The sequence below is a fragment of the Elephas maximus genome, chromosome 16 (assembly GCF_024166365.1).
Source record: "Elephas maximus indicus isolate mEleMax1 chromosome 16, mEleMax1 primary haplotype, whole genome shotgun sequence".
NCBI classification, from domain to species: Eukaryota; Metazoa; Chordata; class Mammalia; order Proboscidea; family Elephantidae; genus Elephas; species Elephas maximus.
In genome coordinates this window covers 19621733-19641232 of record NC_064834.1, presented here as the reverse complement: position 1 = coordinate 19641232, position 19500 = coordinate 19621733, and the positions used below count along the sequence as shown (strand labels likewise).

At 41.5% G+C, this 19500-nt stretch overlaps 1 protein-coding gene across 1 annotated transcript; it reads right to left on the bottom strand.

Moving 5' to 3' along the window:
- Window positions 1-15213: 15213 nt before the first annotated feature.
- On the bottom strand, window positions 15214-16180 carry ATOH7 (atonal bHLH transcription factor 7). Its single transcript, XM_049855524.1, has one exon. The coding sequence runs from the start codon at window positions 16178-16180 to the stop codon at window positions 15722-15724; it is 459 nt and encodes a 152-aa protein (XP_049711481.1). The 3' UTR covers window positions 15214-15721.
- Between the last annotated feature and the right edge of the window lie 3320 nt (window positions 16181-19500).

Sequence of the window (19500 nt, the reverse complement as noted above, 5' to 3'; positions counted from 1 at the left end):
TAGCACAGTGCACTTGTTCTATGGCCACAACAGGGCCCCATCAGCCTGTTTGCCCCATTTTCTTTTGAATACCATGGGGGCTGGTTTTTCTTCTTTCTGACTTTGTATATCCCTAGACTCTAGAATAACAGGGTTGTTAATAAAGCCATCAGAAAGAAATCTTCTGCAGGGTCACTTTATAAACTACGAGCTTCAGTTGCCACTTCTAAAATATGCACGTGTCATCATCATTTGCCCATAAGATATGAACGTTTTGTGGAAGGAGGGCTCCTTTAATAGGGTTGTGCTGCTTTGAGATCCTTGATCAGATTGCATTTTCCAAGTAGAAAATATTCTGCTAACTGGGAAGATAGGAGAATCTGTATCTTTATTCTAATCCACCAATTCAAAACCTGCCTCTCAATTTAAGAAACATTTAGGCTTAAATTATCCACAGTGTTTAGAAGCATCTAGCACAAAGGAGACATTCAATAAATATGTGTTGATTGAATGAATCTTATATTAGACAGAGGAATCTACAGTTCACACAGCAGTCCCCCAAAATGGCCCTGGCAACGATCATTACAGTACAGTTTGCTCTAGGCTTACCAGGGAAATGAATTGGAGGTGTCCATTACCACCTCCTTGTGCCCACATTGCCAGGGGTCCCTGAGGCAGGTACCCTGAACTGGCATCGTAGTCAAGTGAACAAATAGCTCAGAAAGACTTGAAACTTTCTTCACTTCAAGGCAAGGACTTCCAGTATGAAAAAGTTCATTCACTCAAAAACCATTTCTGTGTCTACTCTGTGTAAGGTGCTATGCCAGATGTTGTGAGGAGATACAAAAATATGAATGCGACCCAGTCCCTGGCCTCAGGAAGCTTACCATCTAGTAAACTCATTGCTGTTGAGTCAATTCTGACTCACAGCGACCCTACAGAACAGAGTAGAACTGCTCCGTAGGATTTCCAGGGAGCAGCTGGTGGATTCAAACTGCTGATCTTTTGGTTAGCAGCCTAGCTCTGAACTACTGGGCCACCATGGCCCCAGCCATCCAGCAGGGAGGCGTAGGATATAAGGCATGTGGAATCCTACTTCTTAGGGCGAAAACCTTTTCTTTCTAGTTTCTGTTACTACTCTTGTATTTTTTTCATAACTCTAAAATCATCTTAAGTATGTTTCTTCTTAATTTATTAAGGAAACAAAATGCCATGAGTTCGATCCTTAAGAAATAAAGTCTTCAGTTAGTTACCCAGCAGAATTATTAGATATCATTTCCTTTTTTTTTCTTTTATGCAGGAACAATAGTAAAATATAGAATACTTGAATGCAATATAATGCATTCCATACCGAATGCGTTTTCTCAAAAGTCCTGTTGACTTGTGTTATGAAATCTCTTATGGCCAAAGAGCACTTTCTAACTCCAGGCTTTCTTCTCCACGGTTGTACACCTGACCTCCCCACCACATCTGTGTACATAAACCCTACACAGCTCTCCCATGGAAGGGTAGTCCTTATCTCTGTATGTCTTGGCTCTCTGAATAATTTTTGTTTTCTTTTAGTGTTCAAGAGAACTTAGGTAAATATTATACTTGGCCATCAGGTGTCGCTGTCTAACTTAAGCCTAAAACTTCCTGTAATTTGTGCTATTTGATTATATTTAAGGCAGGGTTTCTTAACCTCAATGTTATCAATAATTCTTTATTGCAGAGAGCTGCCTTGGGTATTGTAGGATGTTTAGCAGCATCCCTGGCCTCTACCCACTAGATGCCAGTACCACTTCTTCCCCCAGCTGTGGCACCCAAAAAGGTCTCTAAACCCCGTTGCCATCGAGTCGGTTCCGACTCATAGCGAGCGACACTATAGTGCAGGGTCTCTACCCAAAACCCAGTGCCGTCAACTAGGCATTGCCAAATGTTCCCTGGGAGGCAGAATCCCCCTCAGTTGAAAACTACTATGAAAAATGAATCTCCGGCCGCTCTGCGGGAGAAAGGCATGGCAGTCTGCTTCCGTAAAGACTCTTAGACTAATAGCGACCCTATACATAGGACAGAGTAGAACTGCCCCATACAGCTTCTGAGGAGAGCCTGGCAGATTCGAACTGCCAACCCTTATGGCTAGCAGCCATAGCACTTAACCACTAAGCCACTAGGGTTTCCACAGGGTTGGTATGAGTTGGAATTGACTTGAGAGCAACGGATTTAAATGGAAGCCCTGCCCTACTTTAAAAATCCTATTAGAATTCATTACAATAAGGAATACTTATATTAGAAATTTTAGTTCTGCTTGATGTGCTTGGACTCAGCACGTCCAAAATCGGATTCCTCATCTTCCCTTTTATAAACCATTCCTCAACCTAGCTTAATGATTTCTAGTAATGGCACCATCGCATTCCTCATAATCCAAATAAAAAATATCCAAGTCATTTTTTGCTTCCTCCATTCAGTCAGTCACTAAAAACCAGTTGCCATGGAGTTGATTCCAACTCACGGTGGCTGCACGCGGGTCAGAGGAGAGCTGTGCTCCACAGGATTTTCAGTAGCTGTAATCTTTCAGAAGTAGATCACCAGGCCTCTCTTCCAAGGCACCTCTGGATGAACTTGAACCTCCAGCCTTTCAGGGACAACATGATCAATCAACAAGTACTGTTAATTCTAACTCTGTTTTTCCTCTTACGTTCAGACCTTCCTTTCATCCCTCTGTGATCCCCCAGTTCAGACTTTCATTACTTTCTTAATGTCCAGGAGCACTTCTGACGTCAGCCATAGTAAGAGACTTCTAGCTGGTCTTGCTGCGTCTAGTCCTGCTGCTTCTCCCTACTCAGAGCCTTCCCAGATCTCATTCTCCATGAAGTACTGCTTCAAAAGTGCCCAGTTTTCAAGCTCTCAGTGACCACTCAGAGCAAACTCAGGCGCCAGCTGCTCCACTGTATAGTATTCAAGACTCACCCCAGTATGATCACAAAGCTTTTCCTCAGAAAACTCTTCCACCAGGGCAGCAAAGTTAACACAGGTGGTGCTCTTCCAGGCATATACCACTCTGTTCCTCTACCTGGAAGGACCTCTTCTTCTACCTGTGCAGACCTTATCAGTTCCTTAAAGTTTGTCCGTAATGCCACCACCTCCATGAAATATTTTCTGATCCCCCTACACCCGTTCCAAATATAATTCTACTTTCTTTGAAAACTTGTAGCATATTTCTCGAGTCTGGAAGAAGAGATTACTTTGTAATAAAACACAGTCTCTGTGTACCTGCCTGTCCCCTCCCCTTGCACTAGCCCACTCTGGCCTGCACTAGATTTTAGCAACCTATTGATATGGACTCTGCCTGACATTTTGGTATAGTGCCTTACACAGAGGAGGCACTCCATAAATACTTATTGACCTAAATTAAACTTTAAAATTCTGTGTAAGTCAACGTGTTTCTATATAAAGTGAAATGAGTCTACAGCAGTGATTTTTAACCTTGGTGGCATATTAGAATCATCTGGGGAGCTTTTAAAAATCCCAACGCCTGGGGCCACAACCCCAAATCAATGAAATCATAACCCCTGGGGTTGTGACACAAGCATCAGAATTTTTTTTTTAATTTCCCAAGTGATTCCAACGAGCAGCCAAGGTTGAGAGGAATCCTTTGACTACCATAATTGGATCAAAGAACTTAACTCAGAAAGGTCCAGAATGGGGCATAAGGCTGGGGATGAAGAATGACATGAGGCTTCGGTATTAGCATCAGTGAAGAATGTAATCCCTCCTTGTTGCACGTGAAGTGCATGCCTGGAAAGTAGAAATAAACACACACATTGGCCTTATTACCAGTTGCCAGCAAGTCAGTTGATTCATGGTGACCCATGTGTGTTAGAGTAGAACTATATTCCATAGGGTTTTCAATGGCTAGTTTTTTTGGAAGTAGGCCACCAGGCCTTTCTTCTGAGGGGCCTCTAGGTAGACTCCAACCTACAACCTTTCAGTTAGCGGCAAAATGCATTAACCCTTTGCACCACTCAGGGAGCCCTTGGCCTTGTTAGACTCTGCTATTCTGCGCTACAGCCTTAGGCATGTAGCATCGATAAAGCCCCCAGTGGAAGCTCAGAAATGTACAGAAATAGACCAGGGAAAGAGAGAAATTTGATGCAATTTGCCTGGCCCTTTATCTCCAAAAGCTGTACAGATCCCAAAACCATCCTTCTCTGCAAACATGAAGGGCTTTTCGTAACTTGGCCAGTCATGGAAGCGGGGGTTAGAGAGAATACGGAAGAAGAAAGTGCACAGTTAAAACCAAGCCACCTTTTTGAACCATAGCACCCTGTTGCCAAAATAAGGTATGGGTCAGAATTGTCAAATGGTAGGACGGGCTAAAGAGCATCCTTCTCTTTTTATTCCTCACTTACCTTTTGTAGGTATCCAAGGGAGAATCCAGTGGTCAAGAGACAAGCGATGGGTTGAGCTAGGGATTTGACTGACACATACTGTGGAAAATAATTCCCAGGGGCATCTAAAACTAACTTTTGTAGGGAGGGATAGATTCATTTGGATAATCCTCAAATGATAAAGGGGTTGCCCTCCAAAAGTTCATTTGTAAATTGTTCTTTTAAAACTCAAACTATATTTTCTGACCCCATGCTAGGCTTCCAAGTGAAGCCCAGAAAAGCCCATTTAATTCATGACTGAATTATAGTATCTATAACACTAGATTGGGTCATGACCCGGAGAAGAGGAATCCAGGCAGAGCAGGCAATGAAAGGAGAGGTAAGACTACTTCCTTCTCCTTTTTTATGTCAACGCTAAATACTAGCTATGGTCCTTTCTGCACCTATCCCCAGTTCTGTGTCTTTCTCCCCAGATGCTCTGTGGCCCATGTTCTGTAATCCCCACTACTGTACCCTGACCCATCTTACACCCGTCCCACGCTGCCAGCGTGCTTCATGTTCCAAAACAACCTAACTTCAGTTCCGTGCGTCTTGGCTTGGCGGTTGAGGGGGCGGGGGAGCAGCCCATTGGACATATTCTGAATGCCTGAGAGTCTTGAAATTTCACAAAGGTGCCACACGTTTAAAAGCAGTTGCTTTCCCACTTCCATCACCTTCTAATGGATCAACTTGTTGGAAAAGTAAAAAATATTCAGGCCATGAGAGGAGGTCTAGGAAACTTCCGCTGGTACGCCATCCTAAGTCGTGGTTGTTGATCACAGCTGCTTCCTTTCCTCCTCTTCCCCACACACCCCCAAAACACCTTCCAAGCTGGGATTCTGGCCTAAATCTGTTTGTATATGGGCTATTTATAAGTTTGTTGTAAACTCAAAGCTGCCAGAGAAGCTATAAATGTAGGCAAATCTATTCATAACGGCCGTTTTTCAACGTCCTTTCCAGGATTCTTGGGTAACTTGGACTCAAAGCATTTCCACTTATGGTTGAGTTGAAAAGCCACGTGCCTTACCAGTAAGGTCCACATTTACTTAGATTGCGATGGAGCTTGTTGTAGTCCTTTTCACCACTAATTGCCTTTTCTTGTTTTAAGTGGATCAACATTAAGAAAGCTAATTACTGCAACATTGCTTGAAGAAGGCAAAGTATCTTCTAAGCTTTGACAGTGCAGTGGTCATCAGTATGCTAAAAACTTGCTAATACCATGTGTTTAAAAATCCATGCGGTGCAAAAAAAAACTGCATATTTGTTAAAAATATGTTTGCCTTTTATTTCTGTTTAATTACATTAGTTAGCATACTTGGTATTAGAGAACCATAAACTTTGCCTTTTGTAATATGTAAATAACGGCCACTTCAAACTCCAAAGAGCGATGGCCTTGAAATTACAAGAAATAGAGAAAGAACACATCTTCCAGTCCTCTGAGAATTGTGCCATAATGCTGAGAGTAAGCATAAAGAAAGTGGCTATGTTGTAGAGGCATATAAACACTAATTTGCTAGATTTTAAAATAGATATGAACAGAAAATAATTCCCTAATAATGAAAATTAAACTATTTCCATATCCTTTAGCAATAAACAATTTAAAGCTGAAATAAATGTACATTTTTCTCTAAAATTCAGAATATAATTCTAGTTTCCAGGTTTAAAGATTACTTTTTAATGATGAGTGAACCAATTTTTAAATGAACAAATATATTTGATATTTTAAAGTGCTTTTTATAAGTTATTCTTATTCAAATTATATAAATTACTACATGGGTTATAACATGGTTAAAATATCTCTGGAGTCAACAGAAAGATAGCTGGGTTTTAATCTTCTTAAAATGCCCAGCAAACCCAGTAGACTTCTCATAGAATGTTCTCTAACTTTCTAAGATAAAAATTTATTCAGCCTCCTAACTGAAAAAAGGGATATATCGAAATAGGATTTAAAGATGAGGGTGAGCAGTGTAAACTGGAAATATATGAAGATACAAGTATAGTTTTGTTATAATAAGACACAAGAAACATGAGTCATTTTCATAAAGTGTGGTTAGAGTGAATTACTTAATGTTCCAAACTCCAGAGAACCTGATGGTTCTACTCAGAGAGTTATCTGCAAATAAAGCCAGATTCTGGGAATTCCCCCATAATTAGTAGTGTAAGGATCCAACAAGCCATATGCTAGCGCTGACTGTCTACCAAAAGATTAATAAATGTACATGTATACGCAGCATCAAATATTTTACTGTGTATTGTAAGGAGAGTGAAACCTTGAAATAACTCAGATGAAACAATTTGAAATCAACTGTATTTTTTAACACAATGTTAAAATTTGTGTTACATAAAATTAAAAAATTAAGCTTTATTTTTCCAGTATTTTGATTTCAGAGCTAACTTCTTTTCTGATTAATTTTTATTTAGTTTCTGCAACTTCCAGCTTTAAGTTTCTTGTCCTGCCCTTCTCCCTTCATTACCTCTGTATCGCGATAAAAATCTGTAAAATATTTCAAAGCATTAGGAAAACCAACCAAAACAAAACCAATTGCCACCGAGTTGATTCCGACTCACAGTGACCCTATAGAACAGAGTAGAACTGCCATATAGAGTTTCCAAGGAGCGCTTGGAGAATTTGAACTGCTGACCTTTTGGTTAGTAGCCGTAGCACTTAACCACTAAGCCACCGGGGTTTCCAAAGCGTTAGTAAAGCTCCTTATTTCTAGGAATTCTTAGGTGAATCCTTTGCGGGGGGGGGGGGGGTGGTTAATAATTCAGATGAATTCCCAACACATTCTCTGTCTTTCTATAACTCTAGGGTCTCTGTTTCTTTACCTGTAAAATAAGCAAAATACTTGAGCCTTTCCCAGGATGGAGGGCAGGATAAATAAATGCTTACAAAGAGTTTATTTTAGAGACCCCAAAGAAAAGGGGTAGCAGTTTTGTTTTTATTCCAGAGAAAATGTTAAAAATATTTTTCTCCAAAATAAATAGTTCGTTTGTTTTAAAAGTTCACATTTCCTTTCTGCCTCACTACTTCAGTTTTCCTTAGAAGGGTAGTAGTACACCATGGTGACATTGCTTCTTCCAAGGCTTTATGCACTAAAAAAAATTTGGAGAACAATCTAATGAATTCAAGAAATGTCCTGTCTGCTCTTGGCAGGCAGATCGGAGAGAAATTAATTTCAGCATAGGCATAATAAAACCCAAAATCTTGCTGCCATCAAGTCAATTCCAACTCATAGTAACCTATCGGACAGAGCAGAACTGCCCCATATAATTTCCAAGGCTGTAGAGTAGAATTGCCTCATATGATTTCCCAGGCTGTAGAGTAGAATTGCCTCATAGGGTTTCCAAGGCTCTAATTTTTCTCCCACAGAGCTGCTGGTAGGCTCAAATTGCCAACTTTTTGGTAAGCAGCCAAGTGCTTTAACCATTGTACCACCAGGGCTCCTTATAGGCAGAATAGCCTAGGGGAATTCTGACTCCCGCTTCTGTGCTTGAAGCTGGTGGAACTGATGATTCCTTAGGGCACAGAGAAATAGCAAGGAGGTTCCTGTATTTCTTTCTGGCATAAGCAGTTCAGGACAACTCCACTGAACTATCCTAGACCCTAATGAAGAAGTGTTCCATGCCAGCATGTCAGTGGTCTTTCACTGAAATGAATCAGCTTTAGGGTAACAGAGAAATATGGATCCTCAAAACTAAGCATATTCTTTGGTCTCTGTTTTTGCATTCTGAATTTAATCCTGATGATTCATTTTATCCATAAGGACTGACAAACCATGCACATGTGCCCAACACTCACACACACACACACTTCAGGTAAGAAGTCCTGGAGTACCCATGGCAAACTTAATTCAATGAGAAGCAAGTGACAAAGCTTACGATTTTTCTTTCTCTCCCTGCATGAATTCTTTCCACTTGAACACACACCAGGCCCCGGGAGGCTCACCAACATGGTATGCTTCCATCTTAGGAAGCTTTCATCAACTTCTTTTCTAAAGTACTTTTTTGGTTATTAAACCTTAATGGAAAAGCCATTACTGTGGCCATTTTGAAATGCATGAATGACATAAACTGTATATTTCACCTCTGTTACTAGGAACCATTTACTGGATCTTGGCTTTTATTCCTGTTCCCTGCACTGTGCATGTTAGCTGTTCTGTTGAACTTAAAATCAGTGAGCACTTAGCCAAAATGTTTGTGAGCATAAACTGTATTCTTCCTCAGAAGGTACATGGTACTGTATTCTGATAGACTGCGTCATCCCCCTGCCACTGTTGCTGTTTCCTACTCATGCTTTCTTAAAGATTTGTTAGGGATTTGTGTTTTGTTTGGAAACTCTGCAATTAGAAAAAATGCGAAGAATTGAGAATAAGTGTTAAGTTCAACCTGGATGTTTTTAAAGGCATTTAGAGGATGTAATGGACTGTTTCTTTATTCATGAAATAAAATTTTATTTATTCTCAATTAAATGTTGAGTATTGTTTTGTTTTTTGGTCCTAGACTTATTATATGAGACGCAGAAGTTCTTGATCTCCGGTAGCTTTCTTCCAGCTCAGGTCTTTTTTGCAAACACTACCAGTTTGAAATAACAATCCACAAGTCTTGTATTAATTCAATAAAATATTTATTAAAGCTTATACCTACTAGTATTTTTATGACCAGAGAGGGGTGTGGATATGCACATAAGAAAGGTCATATATTTATTGTCTTTATATGCACTTCGAAATTTCTATCTCTGGTAGGTAGCAACAGGAAATATCTTCAGTGATACCTAGGCAGGGAGCAGCCCCTAGCCAAATTCAGTGCCCAAATGCATCCAAAAACCACGCTTTGCTGTTACTATAACATGGCAAAATTTAAATGAACTAAGCCTTAACTGTAGAAATCTACAGCTGTATTAATTACATCCCAAATATAACCCATCTGAGTCATATCTAGCAGAAATTTTAGATCTCCACTAATAAAAAGGTCACCTCAGTAAAAACTGATTTTATTGGATGTACGAAAAAGATAGCTTAGTCCTTCTGAAGATCTGCAGATACAAAGAGCGTTGTTGTTGTTAGGTGCCATCAAGTTCTGACTCATAGCAACCCTAGGTACGACAGAATGAAACACTGCCCAGTCCTGTGCCATCTTCACAATCATTGTTATGCTTGAGCCCATTGTTTCAGCCACTGTGTCAATCCATCTCGTTGAGGGCTGCCTCTTTTTTGCTGACCCTCTACTTTACCAAGCATGATGTCTTTCTGCAGGGACTGATCCTTCCTGATATCATGTCCAAAGAATGTGAGACATAGTCTCGCCATCCTTGCTCCTAAGGAACATTCTGGTTGTACTTCTTCCAAGACAGATTCATTCATCTTTTGGGCAGTCCATGGTATACTCAATATTCTTCGCCAGCACCACAATTCAAAGGCATCAGTTCTTCGGTCTTCCTTATTCATTGTCGAGCTTTTGCATGCATACGAGGTGATTGCAAATACCATGGCTTGGGTCAGGCGCACCTTCACCTTCAAGATGACATCTTTCCTTGTCAACACTTTAAAGAGGTCTTTTGCAGCAGATTTGCCCAATACAATGTGTCTTTTGATCTCTTGACTGCTGCTTCCATGGGCACTGATTGTGGATCCAAGTAAAATAAAATTCTTGATAACCTCAATCTTTTCTCCGCTTATCATGATGTTGCTTATCTGTCCAGTTATGAGGATTTTTGTTTTCTTTATGTTGAGGTGTAATCCATACTGAAGGCTATGATCTTTGATCTTTATCAGTAAGTGCTTCAAGTCCTCTTCACTTTCAGCAAGGTTGTGTCATCTGCATATCACAGATTGTTAATGAGTCTTCCTCCAATTCTGATGCTGAGTTCTTCATATAGTCCAGCTTTTCAGATTATTTGCTCAGCCTACAGATTGAATGGGTATGGCAAAAGGACACAATCCTGACGCACACCTTTCCTGACTTTAAATCACGCAAAATCCCTTTGTTCTGTTCAAACGACTGTTTCTTGATCTACGCACAGGTTCCTTACAAGCACAATAAAGTGTCTGGCATTCCCATTTGTCGCAATGTTACCCATAATTTGCTTTGATCCACACAGTCAAATGCCTTTCAGAGTCAATAAAACACAGGTAAACATCTTTCTGGTATTCTTTGCTTTCAGCCAGGATCCATCTGACATCAGCAATGGTATCCCTGGTTTCACATCCGCTTCTGAATTCGGCTTGAATTTCTGGCAGTTCCCTGTCATATACTGCTGCAACTGCTTTTGAACGATCTTCAGCAAAATTTTACTTGTGGTGATTTTTAATGATATCGTTCAATAATTTCCACATTCGGTTGGATCACCTTTCTTGGGTATTGGCATAAATATGGATCTCTTCCAGTCAGTTGGCCAGGTAACTGTCTTGCAAATTTCTTGGCATAGATGGGTGAGCACTTCCAGCGCTGCATCCATCTGTTGAAACATCTCAATTGATAGTCCGTCAATTCCTGGAGCCTTGTTTTTCACCAATGCCTTCAGTGCAGCTTGGACTTCTTCCTTCCTTACCATTGGTCCTGATCATATGCCACCTCCTGAAATGGTTGAATGTCAACCAATTCTTTTTGGAATAATGACTCTGTATATTACTTCCATCTTCTTTTGATGCTTACTGCTTCATTTAATATTTTCCCTGTAGAATCCTTCACTATTGCAACTCGAGGCTTGAATTTTTTCTTCAGTTCTTTCAACTTAAGAAATGCCCAGCATGTTCATCACTTTTGGTTTTCTATCTCCAGCTCTTTGCACGTGTCATTATAATACAAATAGAGGTCAATTTAACTGGCTTTTGGTAATCAGCTTAATGGTGTCATAGACGATATTGTTTAACTGTTTCTCGACACTTGTGGCACATTAGCATCATCGCCTGGGGGACACTTAAAACTATGCCCAGGCCCCGCTCCAGAGAGGTTAAATGAAATCTTGGGGTGGGGCCTAGGCTCTCATCACTGATCTGTCCTGTAAGCTCTTACCACTCACCTGGCAGTTTGTCGGACTGTGATGGCTTATGTGTTGCTATGATGCTGGAAGCTATGCCGCTGGTATTTCAAATACCACCAAGGTCACCCATGGTGGAGAGGTTTCAGTGGAGCTTCCAGACTAGGAAGACAGACCTGAAAATCTACTTCCAAAAATTAGCCAATGAAAACCCTGTGGATCACAACAGAATATTGCCCGAAATAGTGCTGGAAGATGAGTCCCCTAGGTTGGAAGGCACTCAAAATACCCAGTGGCCACACAGTGGACTTGAACATACCAACGATCATGAAAATGGCACAAGACTGGGTAATATTTCATCCTGTTGTACTTAGGATCACCATGATGACTTAAGGCAACTAACAACCACCACCACCAGGTGTGATTCTAATGAGTCAGGGTTGAGAACCACCAGCTTACGTGGACTTTTCCATCTTGATACTTATATTTACTTATATATAGTTCTTCAAGGCTCTAAGTTTGGGGTACAGAGTCTCAACCTCCAGCTGGCAGCTAGGGAGAGCCCACAATAATAGCTAGTCAAACTAAAACTCAGTAGAGGCCTTTTATTATTTAGTGCCCCCTCTTAGGAGCTCTTAAGGCACATATCACTGGTACCACGCTGCTGGAGCATCAGCTATACTGTTTGGGACAACTTATTGATTAGTTCATGTATGTTCTTCTTGGCTGCCTAGCTAAGTATGAGCTCCTCAAGGGTAAGGACAATGTTATATAAGCCTGAGCATGAGTGTTGCTGTTAGGTGCCATTGAGTCGATTCTGATTCATGACAATCCCATGTGACAGAGTAGAGCTACCCCACAGGGTTTTCTTGGCTGTAATCTTTATGGAAGCAAATCACCAGGTCTTTCTCCAGTGGAGTGGCTGGGTGGGTTCAAACTATCAGCCTTTCAATGAGCAGCTGAGTGCTTAACTATTGTGTTACCAGGACTCCTTGGGCATGAGTAGGTGCTTCACAATATTTATTGATTTATTGAGAAAAGGGAGCCAAAGCACAAAATTTTTGAATTTCAATATACCTTCTTATTAAACTAGAAAGAAAATGGATTTTCAAAAGCCAACAGTATAAAATACTATAGCAGCTTTTAGAGTGCTTGGTATATTATGTATAATAACATATAAATATTGACTTCAAAAAATTTTTAGTCACTTGCTTTTATCCAAGCTCCTAATTCATAAATGATGGTGATTTCCCAGCACACAGTGTGAGGAGTTTTATTAAAGATTGAATTTGATCACTGAAACCCATTTACTTTTTTCCTTCAAATGTCTTCCAGGAAAAAAAATCTTAGTACGTTCGGTGGGGCAGAAAGCTTAGGAATTTGGTACAAGCTAAGTTGCTTCCAGAAATTTCCAAAACGCAAAAGCAGGCAGCTAAAGGCATAATACTTAACAGAGTCCCATTCCTTTCTGAGGGTGTGGATGGGAAAAGAAAGGTATGGAATTAGAATCTCATCATTTCAATTAAGGAAGCTAATTTATTCCATCAAAAATGCGCTGTTAGTAACCAAACAAGAAATATGTATTGAGTGTTTATTCTGTACAAGGCCCTTTGCTAGAAGCCACGGAAATAACGTGAAAGGCATAGCTCCCTTTCACAAGGTACTTATGGTCCAGAGAGGGGGATGTGGCACCATTCCTGAAAAATGACTGTTGTTGTGGAGTTGATTCCAACTCATGGTGATCCCACGTGTGCCGGTAAGTAGAGCTGTGCCATAGGATTCTCAAGGCTGCGACCTTTCAGAAACTGATCTCCAGGCCTGTCTTCCTATGTGCCTCTGGGTCAGTTTAGACCACCAACCTCTCGGCTAGTAGTTGAGCACTTAACTGTTTGTACCATCCAGGGGCTCCTGAAAAAATGGCTAATGATACTTAATGTATTTTTGAGCCATTCTCTAATTAATGCAATGTTCTTTTTAACACTAATTTCATTTCTTCTCAAACTCTACAAACTTACTGGGGTTCTTAATGAAGCTTTTTAGGGAGCCTAAGGAGCCCTGAAGCTGAGCCCTGGTGGCACAGTGGTTAAGAGTTACAGCTGCCAACCAAATGTCAGCAGTTCGAGTCCACCAGCCGCTCCTTGGAAACCCTATAGGGCAGTTCTACTCTGTCCTACAGGGTCACTACCCAATTATGAGTCGGAATTCACTCGATGGCAACGGGTAAGGAGCCCTGGTAGTGAAGTAGCTAAGTGTTCAGCTGCTAACTGAAAGGTCGGTGGTTTGAACTCACCAGCTGTTCCTCAGGAGAAAGATGTGGCAGTCTGCTTTCGTAAAGATTTACAGCCTTAGAAGCCCTCTGGGCCAGTTCTATTCGTCCTACCGGGTCACTATGAGTCAGAATCGACTGGACAGCAGCAGGGTTTAAGTAAGTAGACCACTGTGCCCAAATAATGAGGAGCGCAGATCCCCAAAAGTCCTGCCATTAACCCAAGCGCACGCTGCAGAGTGGAGTGTGACCAGGGGCAGGCCCCAGTATCATCCCATTTAGAGCAGCGGTGTTTGCCAGGCTACAGCCTCTTCTAAGAGTTTTTAGAGTCAAGAGGTTAAACATGTTACTCTAGTTTGCCCTTAAGAAGCAAAGCCCTGAACCCTCTGTTGCTTATTAACAGATAATCAGAAGGAAAGGGAAATTCCGCATAAGTCTCCCAATGTGTTTCTGGAGATACATTTGTGATTTTATCAGTTTATGGACTGAGGAAGACAATTTCCCTCAATACAAACCAAATGGATTTTCATTATTAGGGGTAACCAAGAAAATAATTTTGTTTTAATAGAGACCCTCCGCAGATTAATGGCAAATAAATTAATCTGAGGTTAGGCTTTGGAATCCATAATAAAAAGATTAAGAGAATGTCATCGTTTTTGCTGACCTGCAACAAATTTCACATACCAGATTACTTAGGGTCCTGCTTTTTCTAATTATGAACAAGACATTCCACCTAAACGGAAGCAGTGCTGTTGACCACCAGGTCACTTCACATCAAGTGCTTTGTTTATTCATCCAGTGGTGAAACAAATTGATAAAAGTAATCCAAACCAATACCATGTGTACTATTTTGCTCCCACCCACTCTGACTAGCTTTCAAAGGAGCGAAGGCTTTATTACTCAACTAGTAACGATTAAAAAGAAATCACTTATTTGGGGGGATTTCACTTGTACCTTTAGAACGAGAGAAAGCAAGCTAACAAGTCAAGTGCAGCTCCCTTTCACAAGGTAGGTACAGTCCGGAGAAGGGGCTGTGACACCACACCCAAAACATGATATTTTTTAGCCTTTCACCGATTAACACAATGTTCTTTTTTGCACTGATTTCATTCCTTCTCAAACTCTACAAATGCCACAAGTCATTTTCAATTATTTGGAAGGAATTAGTAATCCATAGTTGGTTTAATAAGGAAAACAAAGTACTGAGGACGTGTATATCTAGTTGAAAGTAAATATTATTTCAATTTAATCTTAAAAAAAAAAAAAAAAACCCAAAGGAGCATGTCTGTATTTCAAAGTTGACAGAGAACACTTGCAAATTAATTACTGTACTCTCCTCAGCTGGTCTTGTTTGACGAGGTATTTAAAAACACGTCTGCCAACCGGCGGGATTAGATTTAAGCATTCTACATCTTTACTCGGGGAAGCTCGCAACATCATCACCCCCCAATCAAGCCTGTGGTGTCAATAAAAAAAATTAGCAGGGTACTTGGGATGAAAAACAAATCCACGTTTTATTTACATTTTACAAAACCTCTATTTTAATGTGGACAAAGTTAAAAAAAAAAAAAAAAAAAAAGCACTCATGCCCATGTACTCTACCCAAAAAAAAGTCTGACTACGTCATGCACACAGGTTGCACGAGGCAAAAACGCATTTACACAGAAGTCGCTCTATTTTGAGAATACACAAAAAATGGATATTGCAACTTCACCTGAACAGGACAAACTTACAAAGTTTAAGAAACTGAGTATTTATTTCTCTGAGGACTAAAATGCCAGTATAGCCTCATTTTTTTTTTTTTTTTTCCTTAAGGTTGTCTTCCCTCAAAGTCAGTCCAGAAAGGGGGAGGGGAGGCATTATTTTCACAGCAATCAAAACCATTCATAAGATCCGTTAATGAAATCTACAAAATACACCTAAGAAGAAAAAAACAAGAGGCAATCCAATTATTGCCTCCATAGGACTACTGACACAAGCAACCTGCAAGCTTGCTAATTTTACTCGAAGACTGCACCCGGGGCCACCGCGAGCGCGGTCGGCTACTTCCGGGAGGGCTGCGTCCCGGCGGCCCCCGCGCCCGCGGCCCTAGTTGGCCATCGGGAAGGGCTCGGGCTGGAAGCCGAAGAGCCTCTGGCCGTAGGGCTCGCTCTCGCCCGCCAGCTTCGCGCCCGCGAACGGGAGGTAGTGGTCGCGGCCGAAGTGCTCACAGTGGAGGTTGATCCAGTCCCGCTCCGGGCCGAAGCGCTCGGACTCGGCCAGGATCCGGGTCAGAGCCATGATGTAGCTCAGCGCCATCTGCAGGGTCTCGTACTTGGACAGCTTTTTATCCTGACCCCACTGGGGCACCACGCGGCGCAGGCGGTCGAAGGCCGTGTTGAGCCCCTGCATCCGGCGCCGCTCGCGCGCGTTGGCCGCCAGGCGCCTGCGCGCCGCGCTCTCCAGCCGCTCGGGCCCGGCGCACGTGCCCGCGCACCCGGCGCCGCCCGCGCACGGGGGCGCGACGCGCGCTCCCGCCGCCGGGCCGCTGGGCTTGCAGGACTTCATGGTTGTCCTGCGAAGGGTAGCCCGGAGCTCACCGGCGCGCACAACACCTGTGTGTCGGCTTGTCTGCCGAACCGCTTCCTAACGTGGCTCTCCTTTAGCAAAAAAGTTATAGAGAAAGCAACTCACGTGGAATCAAATAGTTTACAGGGGGGAGTGCAGGGCTGGACGCTCTGTCCTACTGGATAACCAGGTTGGTATCTCTTAAGTTGCCCAGATGTAGAGCTAATTGAGGTACTGAAGAGAAAGTCATCTTCCCAAAGTGAAGTCGAAAAAGAGAAGGGAGCCTTCGTTCGGTTAGGTGTGGTCTGGCTGGTTCGGGGAAGGCCTTTCAAGTCCTCCGGGAAAGCCCTAGACTCCCTTTCAGGACGCAGCCTTTCCCGAAGCTTGGATGGGGAAGGAGCGCTTTTTCCGCAGTGGCTGTCGGAGGAGAGTGCTGGGTGAACCTTTGAGGAGGAGGCTTTATAGCCGAGGGCTGAACGAAGGAACAGGTGGTGGCAGGTGGGAGGGCGTCCCTCGGCTTCCATCTCAGCACCTTCCTACCCTGGGAACTGCGGGGGAGGGGGGCGACGCACAGCAAAGTCCTGACGTTACACCCTTCGTCTGTTGAAGTGTCTCTAAAGCTATGTCCGTCTAGCACTAGCTAACACCATCTGGAGTGGCCTGACTGTCCCCAAATGAATAACAAGGCGGGGGAAGGGAGGCCTTCATCTCTAGCTAATCTTTTCCCGTATCGCTGAACAGCTTACATATCAAAAACTTCACCAGGCTTTTTAAATTACTACAAATCTTACGTGTGAAGATGTTGCTCTTGGAATTATAAGTATCAGAATTTCAGTTCGAGAAAATTTAGGTTTTCAAGACGTGTGCAGGGGCGGATTATCCAATAGGCAAGGTAAGTACAGTGCTTACCTTGCTTACCAGATCATCTGTAGTGAACAATTTCACTTTTTTTCAGCACGTTAAAGATTCTGCTTCTAGGTATGGCTGGCATCTGTCTCTCTTCCAGCCCCATAGCACCTTCCTACAGAATCAAAGCCTGTTTTCAAATGTAGAGTGCCTGACACGGGTGGGTGAATGACCCAGTAAGCAAGGTAAGCAGCGAACAGAAATTGTTCAGTACAGATTAGTAAGCACAAGTAAACCCATGCTTTCCTTGCCTGTTGGATAATTTGACCCTGGATGTGTGTAATTTTGCATAATGTCGATCTGATATATTGACATTTTTCGTTTTAATTATTAAGTTGGGACACATTAGCAGGTCCTGATATTATTGCAGACCTGGAAATTTAGTACGCAGATATTTTGACTGTTTTCTGCAGAAAAATTTATTATAATGTATCAAAAGATATGAATGTGTATACCAAATAAATTTATATAATTCTAATTATACAATTGAATTTTGTAAGATCAGCTACTGAGGCAAATTAATTCAGTATCTATCCTCCATTTCCCCCAACACAGGTTCCTAAAGTTTGCAGGACATAAGTTGAGGTGATAATTCATCACTTAATTATTTAATTTGGTATTTAAGTCTAATAAAATGGATCGTAATGCACGTATAAATGCAAAATGCAAACATCTAAGTAATTTGTGAGGTTTTCAAAAATAATTCCTAAAGGAAGATTTTCCCCACCTCATAAAGCTGTAAGTATTTCATGCTACTTGGATGTTCCAGTTGTGTCAGCTGTGCTCAGAAAAAAGGGAGAAGCATGATTTCCGTTATTGGCAATGATGATCTGATTTATACAAAGAAACCATAAACTTGATGCTCTCATCTCTGCTTGTTTCTAGCTCTTACGGAGGAGTGAAGGGGCAAAGACATCAGGCTTCAAATAAGTTCATATGTTTTCTGGATTCTTCAGGAAGAACAAATATGCTCTTTCTCCTTTTGAACTACGGATTATGTCATCATTAATCTCAGATATTTTTGTTTAATTAAATTATCAACAAGCTCTCACAAATTGGGAACCTTTTCACCACGACTTGTTTCCCCCTACCATTGCCTCAGACCGTAACCCCATTGTGGCTGCCCTGACTCCAAGCCCTGTCTTCCCATAAATAGTTGATGAATCCCCAGCTGAAGCAATGACAATGAAATGAAGTTGAATAACATGAGGACAATAGGATGCAATTGAGCATTAATGAACTCCAGCATGACAGATGTTGAACACAGACTTCTGCCTGGAGCCACTCGACTCTGTTACTCGGAGTCCTAACAGTCTTGGTTAGGAACAGCAGTCCTGTGACAGGAAAGACTGTGTTATTTAGTCATCAAAATGTCGAATACATTTTTTGAGTTTTCATGGAACTCTACCCTATTAATATCATTGTTTCTCATGTTCATTGATTTCATCGTTTTCACCAAGGAACCTACTCTGTGCTCCTCTTTGGAACAATTTTTCTGCAAAACAAACTGTGCCCTTGTTCTGGACACTATTGTCCAAATCACTAATTGTAGGCTAATTGCATGCTCTTGCAGGCTATGTATCCAGTGTTGGTGAGAGTATAACCTGGGCACATTTGGCATCAAAAGCATAACTTGAAGAGAAAAAAGAACCGTAACAGTATGCACATAACATACTACATTAGAACATAAACCAGCAGATAACTCTGAAGTAAAAATGAATCTGACAGTAGAGACTTTATTGTAATAAAGGGCCATCAATGGCATATAGTAAACATTTCCCAAATGCATTCTAAAGAACATCAGTCTTGCAAAGATGCTCCCGGGGAAAAGAATTCCACTGTCAAGTAAATTTGGGAAACATGTCTGCCATCTCCCTCATGGGGAGTTGTGAAGAAAAAATGGCATATTAAACATTCTGAGAAGTCCTAGAGCAAAGAAATCTATTGAATTCAGCATTCCCTAGACCTTTCTGAACACACAACACTTTTTTTTAGAAATACGTATTAACAAAGTTCCCTGGGACACATTCTTTTGAACCTGCTTTAGTACCTTCTATTTATAGATAAGGAAACTGAGATTCAGAGACTAAACACTATGCTCAAAGACACTCAGCCAGTTAATGACCAAAATAAAACAAGAAATCTCTTAAGTCCTTTGACTTTGGAAACTTTAAGATTATGAAACCATTTAACACAGGCCCTTCATTTTACAACAAGGCAACTAAGATGCACCAGGGACTTCCCAAAGTCAGATAAGTTACTAGTAATGGTTGTAGGAGTAAAGTTACAAATTGTGTACTTAAAGGAATATCACTTACTTTATAACTCCAGTGCCTCATACAGTGCCTAGAAAATAACAAGTACTAAATAAATGGCCCTGACCGAATGGCTGGAAAATAAATAAATAATAGATG